The 18849-nt window shown below is 40.3% G+C and overlaps 1 protein-coding gene across 4 annotated transcripts in view; it reads left to right on the forward strand.

The window, feature by feature from the left end:
• PPP2R2B (protein phosphatase 2 regulatory subunit Bbeta) overlaps positions 1–18849 on the forward strand; it is a 600069-nt gene that overhangs the window by 476430 nt on the left and 104790 nt on the right. For all 4 annotated transcript variants that reach the window (XM_073620616.1, XM_073620617.1, XM_073620618.1 and 1 more), the window contains 2 exons: positions 5931–6028; positions 11892–12057. In XM_073620616.1, the coding sequence (XP_073476717.1) occupies positions 5931–6028; positions 11892–12057 (264 nt within the window). The remainder of the gene's footprint in view (positions 1–5930; positions 6029–11891; positions 12058–18849) is intronic.

The following is an 18849-nucleotide window of genomic DNA, read 5'->3' on the forward strand; positions in this document are numbered from 1 at the left end:
CTGGTGATTTTCGCCTGATAACATGCACACGAGTTGACACAAAGGGGTTTGAATGGCTATTAAAGGTCAATGCGTTTCTGGACTCCTGACAGACCCCTTGTATCTTTCATCCAGTGCTGCCCTGACGTTTCTGGATTCTGAGTCATGGGGAAAGCAAAAGAATTGTCAAAGGATCTGCAGGAAAAGGTAGCTGAACTGTATAAAACAGGAAAGGGATATAAAAAGATATCCAAGGAATTGAGAATGCCAATCAGCAGTGTTCAAACTCTAATCAATAAGTGGAAAATGAGGGGTTCTGTTGAAACCAAACCACAGTCAGGTAGACCAACTAAAATTTCAGCCACAACTGCCAGAAAAATTGTTTGGGATGCAAAGAAAAACCCACAAATAACCAGGTGAAATACAGGACTCTCTGAAAACATGTGGTATGGCTGTTTCAAGATGGACAATAAGGAGGCACTTGAAGAAAGATGGGCTGCATGGTCGAGTCACCAGAAGAAAGCTATTACTACCCAAATGCCACAAAGTATCCTGCTTACAATACGCCAAACAGTACAGAGACAAGCCTCAAACCTTCTGGCACAAAGTCATTTGGAGTGATGAGATTAAAGTTGAGCTTTTTACAAAAGGAGAGGAGCGCCGCTAAGTAGGTTGATTTATTAACAATTGACAAATAAAAGTATCCACTTACATGTAAATACGGTATGTGTAGCAAGAGGGTACATTCCAAAGTGGGATGGTAAGAGGACAATCATCGATTCCCAGGGACGCCCCAAGCCTATGCCGCAATCTGACGGGAAGCCAGGACGGAACACAGTCTGTTTGCGCAGAGGAGCGGAGCAGCAACCCAGGAAGCAGCTGGTGATGTATAGTGGTGGGGAAGAACACAACGCGTTTCCGAGCTTGCGCAAGGTCCGTACGGCACATGCGCGCTCTTTTTCAAGTGTAAGGTAGGGGAGAAGCAAGGAGCTATTTATAGCCGGCATCTGCTGACTGAGACACACTCACAGCTGATGGATTAATCAGCGGTGGGTGTAACCTAGACCATAATGTGTAATCGGGAAACTCTAAGTATATAAAAGAAATATGTATGTGACATACAAAAATTGTATTAAAAACTATATGTATGTGTATATATGTTCTCTAAAAATACGTGTTATACTAAAAATTCAGATAATTCTATGAAGGAAACCCTAAAGAGGCTACCAAAAACAAAAATTAAAATTATTTAAAATTAGTGACTAAAAACATAATTGCTCCTTGCTTCTCCCCTACCTTACACTTGAAAAAGGAGCGCGCATGTGCCGTGCGGACCTTGCGCAAGCTCGGAAACGCGTTGTGTTCTTCCCCACCACTATACATCACCAGCCGCTTCCTGGGTTGCTGCTCCGCTCCTCTGCGCAGACAGACTGTGTTCCGTCCTGGCTTCCCGTCAGATTGCGGCATAGGCTTGTGGCGTCCCTGGGAATCGATGATTGTCCTCTTACCTTCCCACTTTGGAATGTACCCTCTTGCTGCACATACCGTATTTACATGTAAGTGGATACTTTTATTTGTCTATTGTTAATAAATCAAAGCTACAAAGGCACAGGAAATGTGGTCAAAATTGTTGGCAAGATGAATGCAGTTTGTTATCAAAAAATACTGGAGGAATATTTGTATTCATCAGCCAGGAAGCTGCGCATGGGACGTACTTGGACATTTCAACATGACAATGAGCCAAAACACAAGGCCAAGTCAACCTGTCATTAGCTACAGCAGAATAAAGTGAAGGTTCTGGAGTAGCCATTTCAGTCTCTTGACCTCAATATCATTGAGCCACTCTGGGAAGATCTCAAACATGCAGTTCATGCAAGACAGCCCAAGAATTTACAGGAACTGGAGGCTTTTCACCAAGAGGAATGGGCAGCTTTACCATCTGAGAAGATAAAGAGTCTCATCCACAAATACCACAAAAGACTTCTTACTGACATTGATGTTAAAGGGGACAATATACGATATTAAGAACGGGGGTATGTAAACTTTTGATCAGGGTCATTTGGGTAGTTTCTGCTGTCATTATGATTTAAAAAGAGTAAACACAGTTGATAATAAATGGCTTCAGCCAAACACTAACCATGAGTGAAAGAAAAGTTTGTGTGTTATCATTCATATTCTCTGAAAAATGGCCAAGAAAGCATAAATTCTGCTAGGGTATGTAAACTTGTGAGCACAACTGTGTGTGTGTGTGTGTGTGTGTGTGTGTGTGTGTATGTGTGTATATATATATATATATATATATATATATATATATATATATATATTTATTTTACAATTTTTATTGCGTTTTAAGTTTCTGAGTGAAATACAGAAAGTGTGCTAAACAACACCAAAGGATTGCAGGAAATGTAAAGAGTTGCAGTGTACCAAAACAGTGTACATTGGAAAGAGGTGATAAAGTAGGTGCTAGAACACTGGATGGATACAGACTGGCAGGTATTTTGGGCATCTGGCAACTATGGTGTTAAGCAATACTGAGGCCACGGGCACTGTAGAGTGTGCTATGGCTCCCTGTTTCTGGCAGTGAGCAAGGAGATGGAAAAGGAAGGGGACAAAAACAAGTCTGGTTGAGGGAAGAGGAAGGGTAGAGGGATAAGGAAGTAGTGGGAAGATAAGCAAACAAAGAAAGGGAAAAGAGGAGGCTAGAAGACAAGAGGACACAAACTGGTGTGGAGGGTGTTGGGTAAAAGGAAAACAGGAGGGTTTGGGGTCAGTCAGAGTGATTAAAAAACAGTTCAGATGGCAGTTCTGACCATGGATACTATGTTTTGAGAAATCTAGAGGGGGTTGTAATTGAGAGTATTTAATTAAGAATAGTGTTACTTTTGTCATGTATCATGGTGCCCATTGCTCTCTGCTTTAGGGATGGCTGTTTCATGTTTACATAATTCAGAGAGAATATGAAGTAAAGCTCAGAATTTAATTACAATGCAGTACCGAACTAATGAAATTTAAAACAAATCCAGACTGCCACCATATATGTAACAGACAGTGCTGCATTCCACACAACCCTGAAAGTAATCGGGCGTGGCATCGGAGCAGATTTAGCAATGTAGTCAGTCGGATACCAGCAAAAACGCATCTTGTGAGATGTTAAATATCCATTCCATGTAAAAAAAAAAATACCTCTACTACACATACCTTATTTGTTTTTATGTTGGTCATTTGCATGACAAAGTTGTGAACTAAAATAAAAGATAAAATAACTCATGCATCATGGTTACCTTCAGGTCATGTTGGTGTTGACTTCTTTTCTGTTATAGTAATCCTGACCAAGGAGAAATAGAAATGGCCTGTCCTTCTGAAAATGCTAGCTGACCTACTGTCATGTTGATCCAATGGCTGCAGTGTTTTAATTATTGGCTTGGAACAAATATGCAGACTAGGGGTTCTGCCTTTTTTTTTTTTTTTTTTTTTAGTAGTCATGCTTGTTCAAGGTCTGTAACTATCATTTTCAGAAGAGCTCAGCAGATTTCATATTTCTCTCATTAGGTTTCCTTTAATTTTCTTAACCTTAAATCTGGCCAGGGGGTCCATATCCAATTTTGACCATGCTGTTGCATATAGCTTGAGGAAAAACTATAGTCTCTAGCTTTGCTAGTCAGCATGTTGTGTAATATCTTTAGTATTGATTTGACTGATCCAGAAGTACTGCTCAACATGCCATTATAAAAAGAACATATTATAATACTACTATACAATATTACATTAATGTGTGTGTGTGTGTGTGTATAGATATGTGTGTGTATGTATGCGTGTGTGTGTATATGTATATATATGTCTGTGTGTATATATATATCTATATATCTCAATCAGCTATTTATGCCATCTCAAACTGGGGGTCCTTAGAATTTAACAATGTCAAGGTAGGTTCTTTTTTTTTTTTTCTTCTTTTTTTACATTCTATCATTGATGGTATCAAAATGGGTACCTTTCACAAAAAATGTTCAAGTTAAGAAATAAGAAGGTGGTTAAACAGGACTGAGAGGTGGCTATCAAATGATTTCCCACCAAAATTCTTGCAATGTTGCCCTTGATGAGGAATGGGCAGAGTGGTATTGTCATGGTGGAAGATGATTCTCTGATGAAGCTTTCCGCAGTGCTTTTTGGCTAGCTGTTTAGCTATATTTTTCAAAACACTTACATAATCAGATGTTACTGTTCTTTTTCTTTACAAAATGTCGATTTACTGAATTCACGCAGCATCCCAGAATACAACACCACCATAATCTTCCATCCTGACTGGCTTGCTTTTGCTTTGACTAGACCCTTTCTTCTGTCAAGTAGCCATTGCTTCAGGATCATACTGATAAAGTCAAATGTATTCTCCAGTTACAATTCCCTTCAGAATGTACTCTGGATTTTGATCCCATATGTCCATAGCCTCCATTGAAAGCTCTGCTGATCTGAGCGCAACAGTTTTGGTACCCAATGAGCAGACCGTTTGCTTAGCTTTCATTTCTCAGATTGTGTAAACAGAACCTACTGAGATGTCTAGGGTGTTGGCTATTTTTTTTTTCTCTGCTTTTAATCGCTGGTCACTGTCTGATTAAATCTTGAACAGCATAAAAAATTTTCTTACAAACTGATGTCAACAGTCCATTGATCGTCTTCAATTCTGTCATCTTTTTTTGAAATGGACTATCCCTTTTATAAATTGCAGGGTTTTTGGTGAATCATCTCCTTAAGCTTTTATCAGTGATGATGTCTTCATCCTTCCAGCCAAGTTTCATTCTAAATTTTGTGTTCTTCAATTTTTGATAGAAATTCATCTTGCACCGCAGAGGGTTGGCTTAATACTGGCATATGTTTAAATCTAACACTCTTAAATATCACCTGCTCTTATACCACGTAAGTCCAAGTTTACGCTGTTCTAAACAGATATACAATAATACATTCTTAAGCTAAAGAAAGCGTACTCTCTGTAGCTGTTCCTTTTAGCTCTATGGCCAATTGCTATATAGCATGGTACCTGGCAACTGCTCTACACCTGCAGATGGTGAGCCCACAGGGTCTCAACAATGTCACCGCAGGCCAAGCAAAGCTTAGATAGGTTTGTGGCTTGGCCAGGTGCTTGACTGTGAACTTCACTCCCAGGCCTAACTCTTTGGATATTTACTGGCATCTACACATTAAACAGGTTGAAACTGTTGTCTGTCTTCTCAAATTTGACTCAGGAATTTGACAGAACTCCCCAGGAGAAGCTGCATCACAGACGTACATGGCAAGAGATTATCAGACAGTGATTAACAGTGCCAGGTTGGAAAATGTATAAGGGCACTTCCACCGAGCTTTGGTAAGACAGCCATGTGTCATAGGCAGAAGGACATTTTGCTAAAAATGTTCTAAATCAAGGATGTGTGTGTTGGCTGAATGGATTGCAGTGATCGCAGAGTTTGCTTCTAGTCAGTTGGACCACGCAAAGGGGGGAAGTCAAGGCACTCCTGTTCATCCTGCCTTTTTGTTGCAATTTCTGCTGATATCAAGCATGACATTAATTCGTCCTGCACAAAATGCAAGGCTTTTGGAATATGGAAAAAGTAAAACATGCTTAATTTTTTCTATTTCACCAAATTTTCATTGATGGTCAATCCCAAATACTGTATACAAATGATTATAAAGGACTTCAAGATTATAATGTGGCATTACATGGTTATTTACCCTTAGATTTAACAGTAAATAGCTTTTATTTGTAACTAGAGATTTTAGAGTCCCTTTGGTGGTTGTCATAAAGCCACGTGTTGTCAAAGGGATTTTTAATGCAAATGTGAACCAAAACTTAGTCTTTTATTGAGAAATTCCAAATTAACTTTGCCAGAAAGAGCTGATAGGTGGAAGAGCAGATGTATTCAGTCATCTAAAAATTGCCTTTGTGTCTCCCTTTTCTGCAGCTGACATTATCTCGACAGTTGAATTCAACAACACAGGAGAATTGCTTGCCACAGGAGACAAGGGGGGCCGTGTTGTAATATTTCAACGTGAGCAGGAGGTAAGGGCTGCCAACCACAAAATTAATTTTATTTTATTTTCTCATTACAAGCTTCATGCTGCTTCCTAATTTTTATGTCTCACTCATTGCCCTGGTTATCAATAAACAAACCACACTTGACATATGAGCCGGTCAGTTGTGAGCTTCCTGTGGTGTGACCTTGTTTGGATAGCATGACTGATATAGGGTTTTCATCCGGCTCTTTTTAACAATTCCATGCTGGGACCCAAAAGATTTAAACTGACAGCAAGCGGCCCACTCTTATTGTGAGGTATCTTTTTGTTTAGAGGAGCTGACACGGTTTAATGATGCATTATTTATTTGGTCACAGTATGACAAAAAGCAGCATACTTGATTTGTATAGAGGTTTCACATTTTTTCCCATTGTTCACATTTTTTCCCCTGTAAAGCTTTATGTATGGCGTACGTGAATTGTACATTTATACTTTTTGTATCTGTCTGCCATGTGGCTAGCTAGCAGAAGATAAACCAAGAAGAGATGGTGTCTTGTGACAATTTAAAGCGGAGTTCCACCCAAAAGGGGAACTTCTTATCTGATGCCTCCCCCCCTCTGGTGCCACATTTGGCGCCTTTCGAAGGGGGAGTGGGTACCTGTTTTTTACAGGTACCCTGTCCCCACTTCTGAGAGTCTGAGCCGCGGCAAAGTAGGTGAGCAGCTTGGCCCCCCTCCTCCTCCCTCCTTTCTCCCCTTCTACCGGCCCAGTGAGAGCGCAGCGAGCATGTGCAGTAGGGACCTGGCCATGAAGGCGTAAGACTACACTGCTGGGTTTCCTTGCCACTGATGGCGGCGGCAGCACCCTACCAGCCCATGTAAACATCAGCTGTGGTGCCAACATCGCTAGACTCCAGGACAGACAAGTGTCCTAATGTTAAAAGTCAGCAGCTACATTATGTGTATCTGCTGACTTTTAATCTTTTAAAGGGCAGGCGAAACTCCTCAGGTTTATTACAAATGTATTTCCTTCGCCTTTAATATTATTGATTGACCTTTTAGAACGGGACATTGAGCAGATGGAACATGTCATTTGGTTGTGGCTGTCCAAATCTAGAATAGGAGAGGACTTATGCTTGTAAGGTAATGTACAACACCCTTTACGTTAGAATTTGATGTTACCATATAAATTTAACTTCAGTCATATTAACCACTTGAAGACCAACATGTTAAATCCCCTTTTTGTCCAAGACGTTTCAGTTTTCAGCACTGAGACCAATGGAGTTTTTTTGGTGGGATTTAATCACCATTGGGCTTTTGATTTTTTATTATGTAAAGGAAAAAAGATGGAATTTTGAAATATGAAAACCGTTTCTACTATAAGATTTTCAAATAAAAAAATCTTTCTTAAATTTAGGCCAAAATATATTCTGGTACAATGCTTTAGCCAAAGTCCACAAACAATGGTGTATATTTGAAATTCATCAACCCTGATGTTCTGATAGCTTATCTCATTTCTTGTGGCCTTAAAATTACAAGACAGTACAAATGTCCCCCAAATGACCCATTTTTGGGAAGTAGACACTCCGGGGTATTCAGTAAGAAGCATGGTAAGCTTTTTGAAGTTGTACATTTTTTGCCACAATTTTTTGGATAATGAAGAGAATACAATTTAATATTTCACAAAGTTATTTTAACAAGTTACCACACGTGTGTAACTTTTACACGGCCTAGGTGCATAGAGGGGCCCAAAATCCAAAGAGCACCTTCAGGTCTCATGCACACTAGGTGTCAAAAACCCCACTTTTTTTAAGGGCTTTTTTTTTTTTTTTTAACTGCCCCTTCATGTTGGCCTATGTGTCCTTGCACACATAGGCATTTGAAGGCATTTAGAGTCAGGCGCAGTTAGAGGCAGAAAAAAAAATCACTTGCATGTTCAGGAGAGGAGCGTCCTGGCAGAAAAAAATGCCAAACGTGCCCAAGTGCTAGACGCATTTAGCACTTGGGCGTTTATTTCAATGAGCAGAATAGGTTAATATAGCCAATGAGATGATGTGGCCAATAAGATGAGTGAATGCCCAAATGTCTGACATGCCTAAACACATTAGCAAAATGTGGCTTTAGGTGTGTTTTTAACAATCAGAACTAAAAAAAAAAAAAAAAACACGCAAGGGCTCTGTTGTTTAATAAAAAATAGCGCTGCACTATTGTTATGCTAGGTTTTATGCTATTGTGCTAGCTGCTATAAGAGCAATTAAAATGTAAGTGCAATGCAAATATATCAAACTAGTATGTGTCACCACAAATTGAAAAAAATAAAACAAAGTATCCAAATCTGAAGCCAAAAGCTGTGAATTCAGTGATTCTTCGATTTATGAGGTAAATAACAGATGTGGATACCAAACGCTACCAAACTTGTTAATGATAAACCACACAGCACCTCGATGTGCATACTGTATGTGAGACTTTTCAAAGTTTTGAGTGATTTTCGATCAGAAATTGTATCTCTTATATCACAAAAATTAATATTGTATCAAAAATGTTGTACTGTAACGCTTTCCTCTGTAAGAGTGGTCATTGAATATAGCTTGGTGTAGCATCACCTATGGGCTTCCCCATTTCTATAAGCCAAGCAAGCCTAGCCTACTGGTAAGTGGCTTCCCATAGGAATGCTATGTTTACTGGCCAGGCAGTACAAGAGGTTGAATAAAGGGTGAACAAGAGTTCCTGTGATTCCAGGAATGCAGTTTTCCATAGAGGTTGGATGGGACTGATGTTTCAGGAACATAGTCAGTGGGATGTACAGATGAGCCAGTTTAGGTGGAAAGCAGAGATGTGGTCAACAAACAGGCAAAGGATTTGTCCAGGCAGCAGACAAAGCTCATCAATAAACAGGCCAGGGTCAGTACAGGCGGCACACAGAGGCACCACTGCACTGGTGGTGATCAGAAACACTGTCCCTGGCTGCACTGACTTTGGTGACACTGTACTAATGTACTTGCAATCAAGGGACACTGTTGATGGCTGCACAGGCTCTACTAAAATTAACAATGGTGTGGCTAGCAATTGGGAACATTGCTGCTGGCTGCACTAGTACGGTGGCACTCACTGGTGTGGCGGTGATCAGGAACATTGCTGCTTGAAACCGATCATTATCCCAGTGATCAGCAAAGGTGATCAGAGACACTGGCGGCATTGGTATAGTAACACTGTACTGGGGTGGCTAGTGATTAGGAATACTGGCTTGCTGCTCTGGTTACGCTGTATGCCAGAGCAGCCAGCCAGTTTCCCTGATCACTGGGGTAACTATCTGTTTTTCAACACAGCCAATCAGTATTAGAGGAAACTGAGTTCTGACTGCAACATGCAGCCTTTGATGCATGAAATATGTGATCGCTGTGATTGATTACAGCCATCAAATGGTACAAGGCCAGTTTCACTGGCAGTCTACCCTATTCTGTGATCTGCAATGTCCGATGGATACTGCAATTAGAATGCCACTGTGCACTCTACAGGGCACACATGAGCGGCGCAAATAGGAGGACATTTTATACTGCCCTCCTGCCCCTAGGAGTGATCCATCTGGCCATTTATGTACAACAGCTGCATGGTAGGTGGTTGAAGAAAAGTCTATTGTTTGTTTCATTATGCATTAAGTTAAAACTTATTTCTAAGTAAATATTGACTGAAAATATTTTTGGAAACAAAATTATTAAATCTTTTTTTGCAATTAGCACCCCTGGCTCTGTTTAGGATTGAGGGAAAATAAACTGTTAACAGTTCAGTTGTTCAAACCTAGAACATACACACACTGAAGAGCCCTTTCACACTTATACACTTATATAGTTACCTGTTTTTGTGCATTTTGTTCATGCATTTTGAGGGAGAAACTTTCAAAATCCATGGAGCAGTGGTGTTTAACGGAGAAGTAGGGCCAAAGTTATTTTGTCCCTACTTCTCCTGTAGGTCATAGGAGTGGACTTGGTTTTGCATTCCTGCAACAAGTATTTAGCCAGCAGTGGGCTAAAGTTCTCCGTCAACTGATGTCACTCAGCCGATCCAAACTTTGGACCGACTCTGACTTTAATGTTGGGATTCGCTCAGATTCCTGACCAGCAGCTGGCTCAGCCTCTCAGCACACCACACCATCCCCTCCAAAGCTGGCACAGTGAGTGGTGGAGGGGCAGAGCAGAGAGCTATTATAAAATATAGGGGGCTGCTATTGCTGATCTTCTGAAAATGCTAGTTGATTGGCTCTTGCACAAACTCACTGGCTTCAGTACTTTCACTCATTGTCTATTCAGGATTGGCAGTGCACACTTTAGGAAGGTCAGAGAAAAGTCCTCATTTGTAAGCGAGTCACTGAATGACAGCATTGTAGATGAGCAAGACACCAAGGCAATTAGCATTTTTTTTTTAGAAGGGGCGTGCAGCTTTCATGTTTGCTTCACAACAGGTGGAAGTGACCATTTTAAATCCATTGTGTTTTTAATATCATTAGGTTCGCTTAGCAGAAATGTGAAACACTTTGTCAGTTTACGCAAATCGGAACAAACCACCCCTATCCCACACTTTTTTTTTTTTTTTTTTTTTTTAATCTTGAAATTACTTTTTATTACCTCCTCTGCTCTGACTTCTGCTAGAGGGTAGCCGTGTTAATTTTTCATGGTCCTACGGTATGTGGGGATGTGGCCACTACCCAACATGGGCTACAAGTGTATGCAAAGACGCAGTGCCCCCATGTATCATCCCATTACAATTCACCACCCACCTACCAATGCCTGCAGTACTACACAGAATAATGGTACATGTGCAATAAGATCAGAGGGTATAAAAAATTGTGGGATTTTTAGTATGCATAAAGCTGTGCACATAACCATAATGTGGACTACTCTTTCCAAAAGCAATGGAAGTGAGGGAGGAAAAATAGAGAATAAGGAATGTGTATAGGGTGGTACGGGAAGCAGAAATAGAACGTATTTTAATGAAAAATCTTATATAGCTTCTGCTGTGTTAATTCTCCTATTCTATAAAATACCTGGTTGGTCTTGCCTGTTTGTGTCCGCCCTGTATGTGCTGACCACGGTAATCATGGCTGCTGATCCAGGATACCGTGGTCAGTTTACGTGCCTCTGTCATCCCACTATGTGTTCTGAGTCTCTTCCCCCCTCCCTCCTTGCCTGTAATTTCCTGGTCAGTGGGAGTCGATCTCCCCACTCCTCCTCTCCCCTCCTGCTACTATTCTCTGCAATTATGTAAAACGAAGACTTGTATGCCCTCTTGTTTATAAATACAAAAACTACAATGTTTTTGTTTTTTAAAAATGATAATGCTAAATACCTTTTTCCATACCAACGCTCAGCGGTCTCATGATCCCTCTCTGCTGGCTGATGTCAAAGTGAAATCACTCCTGCTGCTCTCCTTAGATTAGGGAAGGAGAGTGGAGGGGGGGCATGACGGTGGTGTGAGATAAGGTATTTAGCATTATTTTAAAAAACACTGTAGATGGGCTATACCCTCTGGTTTATAAAGACAAAGTCAGTAATATGACTTTACAACCACTTTAAAGTTTTAGCTGGAGTGCAGTTTGTTAGTGTATAACACTCCCCTGTGTGCCTTCATGCAGAGTGGAGACGCTCTAAAATAGGAGATCTGTTACTGGCCAGATCACAAGGGAAAAACAGAGTGGAAAAGGTCTTAAAAAATGCAGCCACCACATGTAATTGGTAAGCTGCAATATATTGCATTTTTAGTTTTGGGTTTCAAACTGTTAACAATACCCTTCAATGATGAACACCCGTATTCAACCATTTGTAAGGTTGTCCACATTGGCTATATGGACATATAGTATATTTCCTACTGTGTTATTAACGGACATGTCTAGATTTAGTTTGTTTTTTGTTTTGGCAGAGCAAAAATCAGCCTCACAGAAGAGGAGAGTACAATGTTTACAGCACCTTCCAGAGCCACGAGCCAGAATTCGATTACTTGAAAAGTTTAGAGATTGAAGAGAAAATAAACAAAATAAGATGGCTTCCTCAGCAGAATGCTGCATATTTTCTGCTGTCCACAAATGGTAAGCTTCAGATTTGCTTCTGATTTTTATAGTAAATAGAGTGTCATATTTTTCTATCCCTATTTTTTGCAGGTGTTTGTAGCATATCTTGGCTGTGGAAAATCTTAGACCTTTTTCATTATGGGAGAGACTAATACAGCAATTCGTAACCTGGTATCCCATAGCAAACACCTGGCAATCGCTAATATAGCAGAAACAAGTTTTATTAGGGGTTACTACATGTTTCAATTGCTTCAATAGGGGGGCTTCCCTTTGGTTGACATTGATGAGATTTACAAAAGGCACAGAGAGCCAATGCCATTTTTTTTATAGTCTATACTGGCAATGGAGCAAACAGATTATATGTAAAAAAAACAAACTGGATCGATCCAAACTTTAGTGCCCATCATGTTTAAATCCAGAAATTTATAGTATATAAGAAACCTTCAACCAAAACAAAGTGGCATAGAGTTTAATCCATAGATGGGTCTCTAACCTGTTGTGAGTGTGGTACGGAATCTTAATTAAGATCTCAGTGTTTTGTTTTTCAGTGTCTCCAACCTTACGGTAAATTTTGCAAACCTAGTTCAGATAATCAATACATACCACAATCCTTTCCTGAGTTTCATTTATGGGGTTTTCTTACCAATGCATAAATATCTCCCAACAAAATTAATAAGCAAATGATTTGACTTTCTTAACGAGTATAGTTATACAATGTTGTACAGAACTGGAATTTCTGGTGATTGATATTTCACACACACATTATTAAAACATCAACATGGCAACGAAACAATATTTCTAAATAATACAATTAACTCAGGGGAGCCCAAATTGGACTGTTGTAAAGTGCGATTACCGCACATATTTTTCTATTCAAGAACACCATATCCCTTGACGCTCGGGGAAACAGTCCTCTGAATTTCTCCGGCCGGAAGGAATCCAAATTATGTCTCACAAAGTCAACAGAAATATATTGCCAATTTGAAAGAAATATTAAACTAACAGAGCTTACTTAAAATTGAATGGGGCAATTGTACTCTCCCTGGGACCACAGAAATTAAAATTGATTTAAACAAGTTTGTCTGAATTTCCCCAAACACGGCTTCAATAATACACAGCCTAGACAATTAATATGGGCAGATGATAATAAATTACCCTACATACAGCATATGATAATGTCAATACATAAACTATAAAATATAATCCCTGTAATTTTGAGAGAAAAGATAATTAAGATTTGTATGGTCTGTATCTTACCAACAGTTTAAAAGGGGAAGATGTCTGCCAATATCTAAATACATTGAGTGGTTCCGGTCACAAGGTCCAGCAAGATGGGAAGTGGTCAAATATCAGCAGACTTCTTGATTGTCTAGAGGTGTATTCGGCGTGTGGGTCTGTGATCCTCTCTAAGGCCCTCACATCCTTTATACCATCTAGGACAATAAGCTCATAAAATTATCATAAGCTCAGCCCAGAAGGTTTGGCTTATTCTCAATTGGTTAGAGAATTCTAATGATTTACCTGGTGAATTCAGGTATTATCTTCTTCAGCAACTAGGTGTGTCTGAAGACAGAAAATGTGTTCTAAACTTATTTGTTAAAAGAAAAATGTTTTCTTTTATAATGGCTATTTATCTATATATTGGGGCTTATGAATATATGGCTATATTGTTAAGGACCCCAGCAATCGGTACAAAATATAATACATTTAATATAAATTTGATTAATATCACACACAATGGTTGTTTATATGGATAAATGCATGACTCCTGCATATCCTATGAAAACCTATTTGTCTTGGGACAACACATGTTATATGGGTATCTTCATGTATATGCGGTCACGGTTTCTATGTCTTTACAACAATGATGGTATCTAAACACAGTTCTTCATTTCTTCTATCTCAAGATTTATATTTCTATCTTCTATCAAATAAGTAAATTTCCTCCTTCACTGATGGGCGCTGGTGAAGGCGGCACTGGTGAGGTGATGCTGATGATCAGGGAAAATGTTCCCTGTCAGTCTTGCCAGTTATCGCATCTCCTTTCTTCGCACATTGACAGCACATAAGCAAAAGAGTACTGATAACCAGTACGTTTTTTTAACACAGTTGATCACTTGGTAAAGGGCCACTGTGATTGGCTCTTTACCTCGATCTGTGATCAGCTCTGTCCAAAGGCTACAGCGATCACAGAACATGCCCCAGGGAGTGTGCAGAAAGTGTGTTCTGGAAGGGCATCTATGGATGCCCTCCCAGAACTAGAGAGCTGTGCTGTAGCCATCGTTTGGCTATGGGGCGTTATTGGTTCTGGTTAAAACTGAGCTCCAGACAAGTTCTGAATTATTTATATATGTTCATTTTCCCCAGCTTTTTTAGAAAACCTAAAATAGTTTTAGAATACTGTTCTGGTCATGTAGTATTGAGCTGTGTGAAATACAAAATTACCTGAATCAGTTTTTTCTAATCTTAGTGTTGGATTCCTATATCATTTGCCTGCTTACCGAACCCTGAAAAGCACCAATCATCACATTACCGAGGACCCCTTGTGCTCTCCAAATCCCGTAATCTTCCTAAGTAGCTCCCCTTCATCACCTGAAAACAAGTTGGTGTGACAGTATAATTCAGTCACACCTGACTGCTTTATGTTGCATGACTTCTAAATCTAAATCTGGTGTGCATTTAACCATATATTTAACCTTTAGTAGTTCTGTTTAGAGATTCCTGTCCTGCATCTCAAGCAGAGATCTCTGACCACCAGATGACAAAAATGAGCGCGGTAGTATGGTGGACTACAGCAATGCCTAGAGAAAAATAAAGCACTGAGTGGGTAGGCTTTTAGTGCATGTCAATGTTTAATTTGCAGTTTACACTGCAGTTATCTCCTGTACCACTTTGGTACTTTAGGAGAGGTATACATTTAAACCATAACTTTAACATTTAGTTTGCTAAAGCTGGCTATAGAGCGATTTTCTTTCCTGCAACCAGTCAGTGTTTGATGGGGGAATCTGTGGAGCCATTGTGATCTCCCGATGGGGGAAGAGGGAAGAACCCAGTGATTACTGCTAGCGGCTACAATAGCAACAATTACATGTAAAATCTGACAGACTGGTTGTATCCAAGTTGATCAAGCTCATAGATGGTTCGAATCTCAGCCAGTCCTCGCTGCACTGTCAGAGATTTGAACTGTCTAAAGCTGGCTTAAAGCATGGTGTAACATAAAAATTGCCACCCTGTTTTAACCACTTGCCGACCACGCTATAGCCAAATGACCCCCTCCAGTGATCGTGCCCGCCACGGTGCGCTCTGTGATCACTTTGTCCTCAGGCCACAGCTGATCACTGATCGAGGTAAAGAGCCAATCGGTGGCTCTTTACTACGTAATCTGCTGTGTTCAAATACAGCCGAGTACGATGTAAACACAAGCCAGGTATCGGCATGCCTTTCCCCATTCTAACAGCGTGATTATCAGTGCCCACCAGTCCTGGCTCATCAGTGTCACCCATCAGTGCAGCCTCATCAACGCACATCCATGAAGGAGAAAAATTACCTGTTTGCAAGATTGTATACCAAACAATGAAAAAAAATTGTTTTAAAAAAAGTCTTTTTTTTTTCGTTTAATTTAGCAAAAAAAAAATTGCGATCAAATGCCACCAAAAGAAAGCTCTCTTGTGTATGAAAAAAAGATAAAAAATTTATTTGGGTTCAGTGTTGCATGACCATGCAATTGTCATTCAAGTGTGACAGTGCTGATAGCTGAAAATTGGCATGAAAAGTATGAAACCCTGAGAAATGGCACCCTGGCATTTCTCAGGGTGCCATACTTGCGTAGTGTCTGTTGAAACCAAAAGCATTTGTGATGGAGTACCAATGCAGAGAACAGTTGAGAAACCTGAACAAAATTTTGTCACTCTATAGCAGGAAGTGCTTGAACAGGGACATTTTTATGGCAGGGTCACCAGGAATTAATGAAAACTGCAGATTTAAAAATATTGAAAATGACTTTTGACACTGCATTACCATATTAAAGCTTTTAAGATTTTAGCGATTAGCTTTAAAAATACTTTTCAGTTGAGGAAATAAAAAAGTAGTACATGCTCAAAGCAAAAAAAAAGTATCCGTTGATCTCCAGATATACTCCTGCACATTTTATCAGACCTGTTTTAATAGGGGCACAGTTTGCCTTTTATCCTGGAGTCCTGCACTAGCAGCCGGAGTTCTTCCTCAGTGAAGGGATTAAACATATCTCCAAAACATATGCTCCTATGTAATTACTTTGCAGTGAAAGGTTAGAATTTCTGAGAAGTGAGTTAGCAGCTAGTCAATTGATCATTTTAATACAATTCGCAGTCCCCTTAAATATGTTCGGGGAGGTGGGGGGGCACATTGTGGGAGAATACAGATTAATTACATGGTGTAATGTTCTGTTAATTGAGTTTTAAAATAGTTTTTTGATTAACAGAGATATTATCTCAACGATCTGAGTGACATTTTCAGCATCGGCAGGAAGTTAAAATTATTCTTTTTAAATGTACCGTGTTATTGCATTTGTATGAGCTCCCTTAAGGGGCTTTGTTCAGGCAAGCAGGGCAGGAGACAAATCAACGATTTACTATGATGTTATGTAAAAAGAGAATTTTGTATATTAATTAAATTTTTTTTAAATTTTATGATCTGGAGGAATAGCGGCGCTTTGTTTAGGAAATGCAGACTTGCAATAAAACACTCCTTTTGTTTGAGTCCTGTAATTTTAGAATCATGTGGGGAATATAAATGAAGTATAAAGTAAACACACTTAAAGGGTTAGTCTGCCTTTACAAAAAAACAGTCTATGTAGGTAAGGGGTGATTGTAGATGAAAACCAAACTGTGCAGCAATGGCTAAAGTTGCATAATGCCCTTGCTATAGATGTGGGCCATTTATATACCTCCCAAAGCCTGACTGGAATACTCCAAGGATGTTGCTAATCAAAGCCTAGGTCACTGCTCACCTCCAGCATCACAGGAGTGAGGTTTTTTTAGAATTAGACACCCTCATATGCAGTGGCAGCCTGTCCATTAGGGGCGCCACCCCCCTCCCCTATCCATGTGTCCGGCCCCCATAATCTACATGCAGGGCGCCAGACGCATGGATTCCAATTTAGGATTTTTTAAACACGTGATTAGAGCCAGGGGCTCTTATAGGCTTCAAAAAAAGGAAGGGCTTTGGGCGCAGAGCACTGTTGTGTGCCAAAAGGAGAAGCGTTCTGATTGGCCGAGGAGGGAGGAGACGTCATGCATGGGAAGCCTGACCCACCAACTGCCACGGAGGTATATAGGCTGTCATCTCCCTCCAGATGGATCTCAGTACAGAGCCGGGGATGCCTGTGTGCTGTGCCTGCTGTACCCATCCCCTGCCAGGGTCAGCTTCAAGACTAAGAGGGCAGGCCGGGATGTGGGGGGGGGGGGCGAAGCTGGCACTGAGCCAGCTCAAGGTTAAGAGCCCGGGATATGTTTGGTGCAGGGTGGCAGGCTGGAGGGAAGGGGTTCATCCGTGGTCAGGTCTGTCTGTCGCTTCCCCGGACCGATGGAGCATCAGCCGCCACTGCTCACATGCGCTCTCTCCCCCGATGCAGTAACTGTTTGAGAGCTCACTCTCATTATGAAGGAGGTGAGCAGTATTGGCTAAGCCTCACTTGGCAATGTCCTTGGAGTGTTCTAGCCAGACTTCAGGAGGTATGTAACTGGCCTACACCTATAGCAAGCCACGCAGTTTTTTATCTACAGATGCCCCTTATCTGCTCTGGCAGTTTTTTTGTAACGGTGAACTAACCCTTTAAAAGAGATAAACCTCCAGGTAGAGTCATAAGCAGTAAAGATCTGTAGTAAAATGAATGCTTAACTGTAATACCTTCCCTGTCAAGGGCCCATGTTCTTCTCTACACAGCTAAGCACTTTGCTTATGAGGTTTGCTAAACTAAACATTGGTTATGAGAGGATTTTTTTTTGATTTTTTTTTACACTTTAGTTGAATGAAACTCGCCAAAATGGTTCTTGGGGGCATCTGCAATAATGCATATAGATTATGTATCATTAACATGACTGTTAAAGTGGAACTAAACCCTCCTATCCTTTACAGCCCTGGAAGCTGCCATCTTAGTCTGTGATTGGTCTGCAGTTGCCATGGTACTGCACCTGTGATCAGTTATCACACCCTGGACATGTAGATAAGGACACTATGGTAGGGATTTACTAAAACAGGAGCACATAGAATCTGGTGCAGTTGTGCATAGTAAACAATCTGCTTCTAACTTCAGCTTGTTCAATAAAGCTTTGTCAGAAAAAAAAAATAGAAGCTGATTGGTTACTATGCACAGGTGCAGTACATTGTGTGTGCTCCAGTTTTAGGCTGCATTCACACCTGAGCGTTTCAAAGTCGCATTTTTGCCGCGATTTTGTACAGGTCACCAATGTAAAAAGCAGACAAACGCCTGTAATCTGCCCCAAAGAAGCATGATTTTTTTTTTGAGCCTTACAGCGTTTTTGAGGCGTTTTTGCTTCAGGTGACAAAACGCTCAGGTGTGAACAGGTGCCATTGAAATGAATGGGCTTTAGCTTGGGTGTTTTTCGGGCGTTTTAAAAGTTTTTTCTGAGCTGAAAATGCTCAGGTGTGAATACAGCCTTAGGATATCTCCCCTCAATGTAACTGAAGTCTTAGTTTTTAGATATGAGGAGTGTGTGTTCTAAATGGTAGGGCAGAGTGGAGAGCAAAAGTGTACATGTTGAAAGCTAAATAAGGTGTTGATGCTTATAATTTGTGTTTGATCTGAAAAAA

The sequence above is a fragment of the Aquarana catesbeiana genome, linkage group LG03 (assembly GCF_042186555.1).
Source record: "Aquarana catesbeiana isolate 2022-GZ linkage group LG03, ASM4218655v1, whole genome shotgun sequence".
Lineage (NCBI taxonomy): Eukaryota > Metazoa > Chordata > Amphibia > Anura > Ranidae > Aquarana > Aquarana catesbeiana.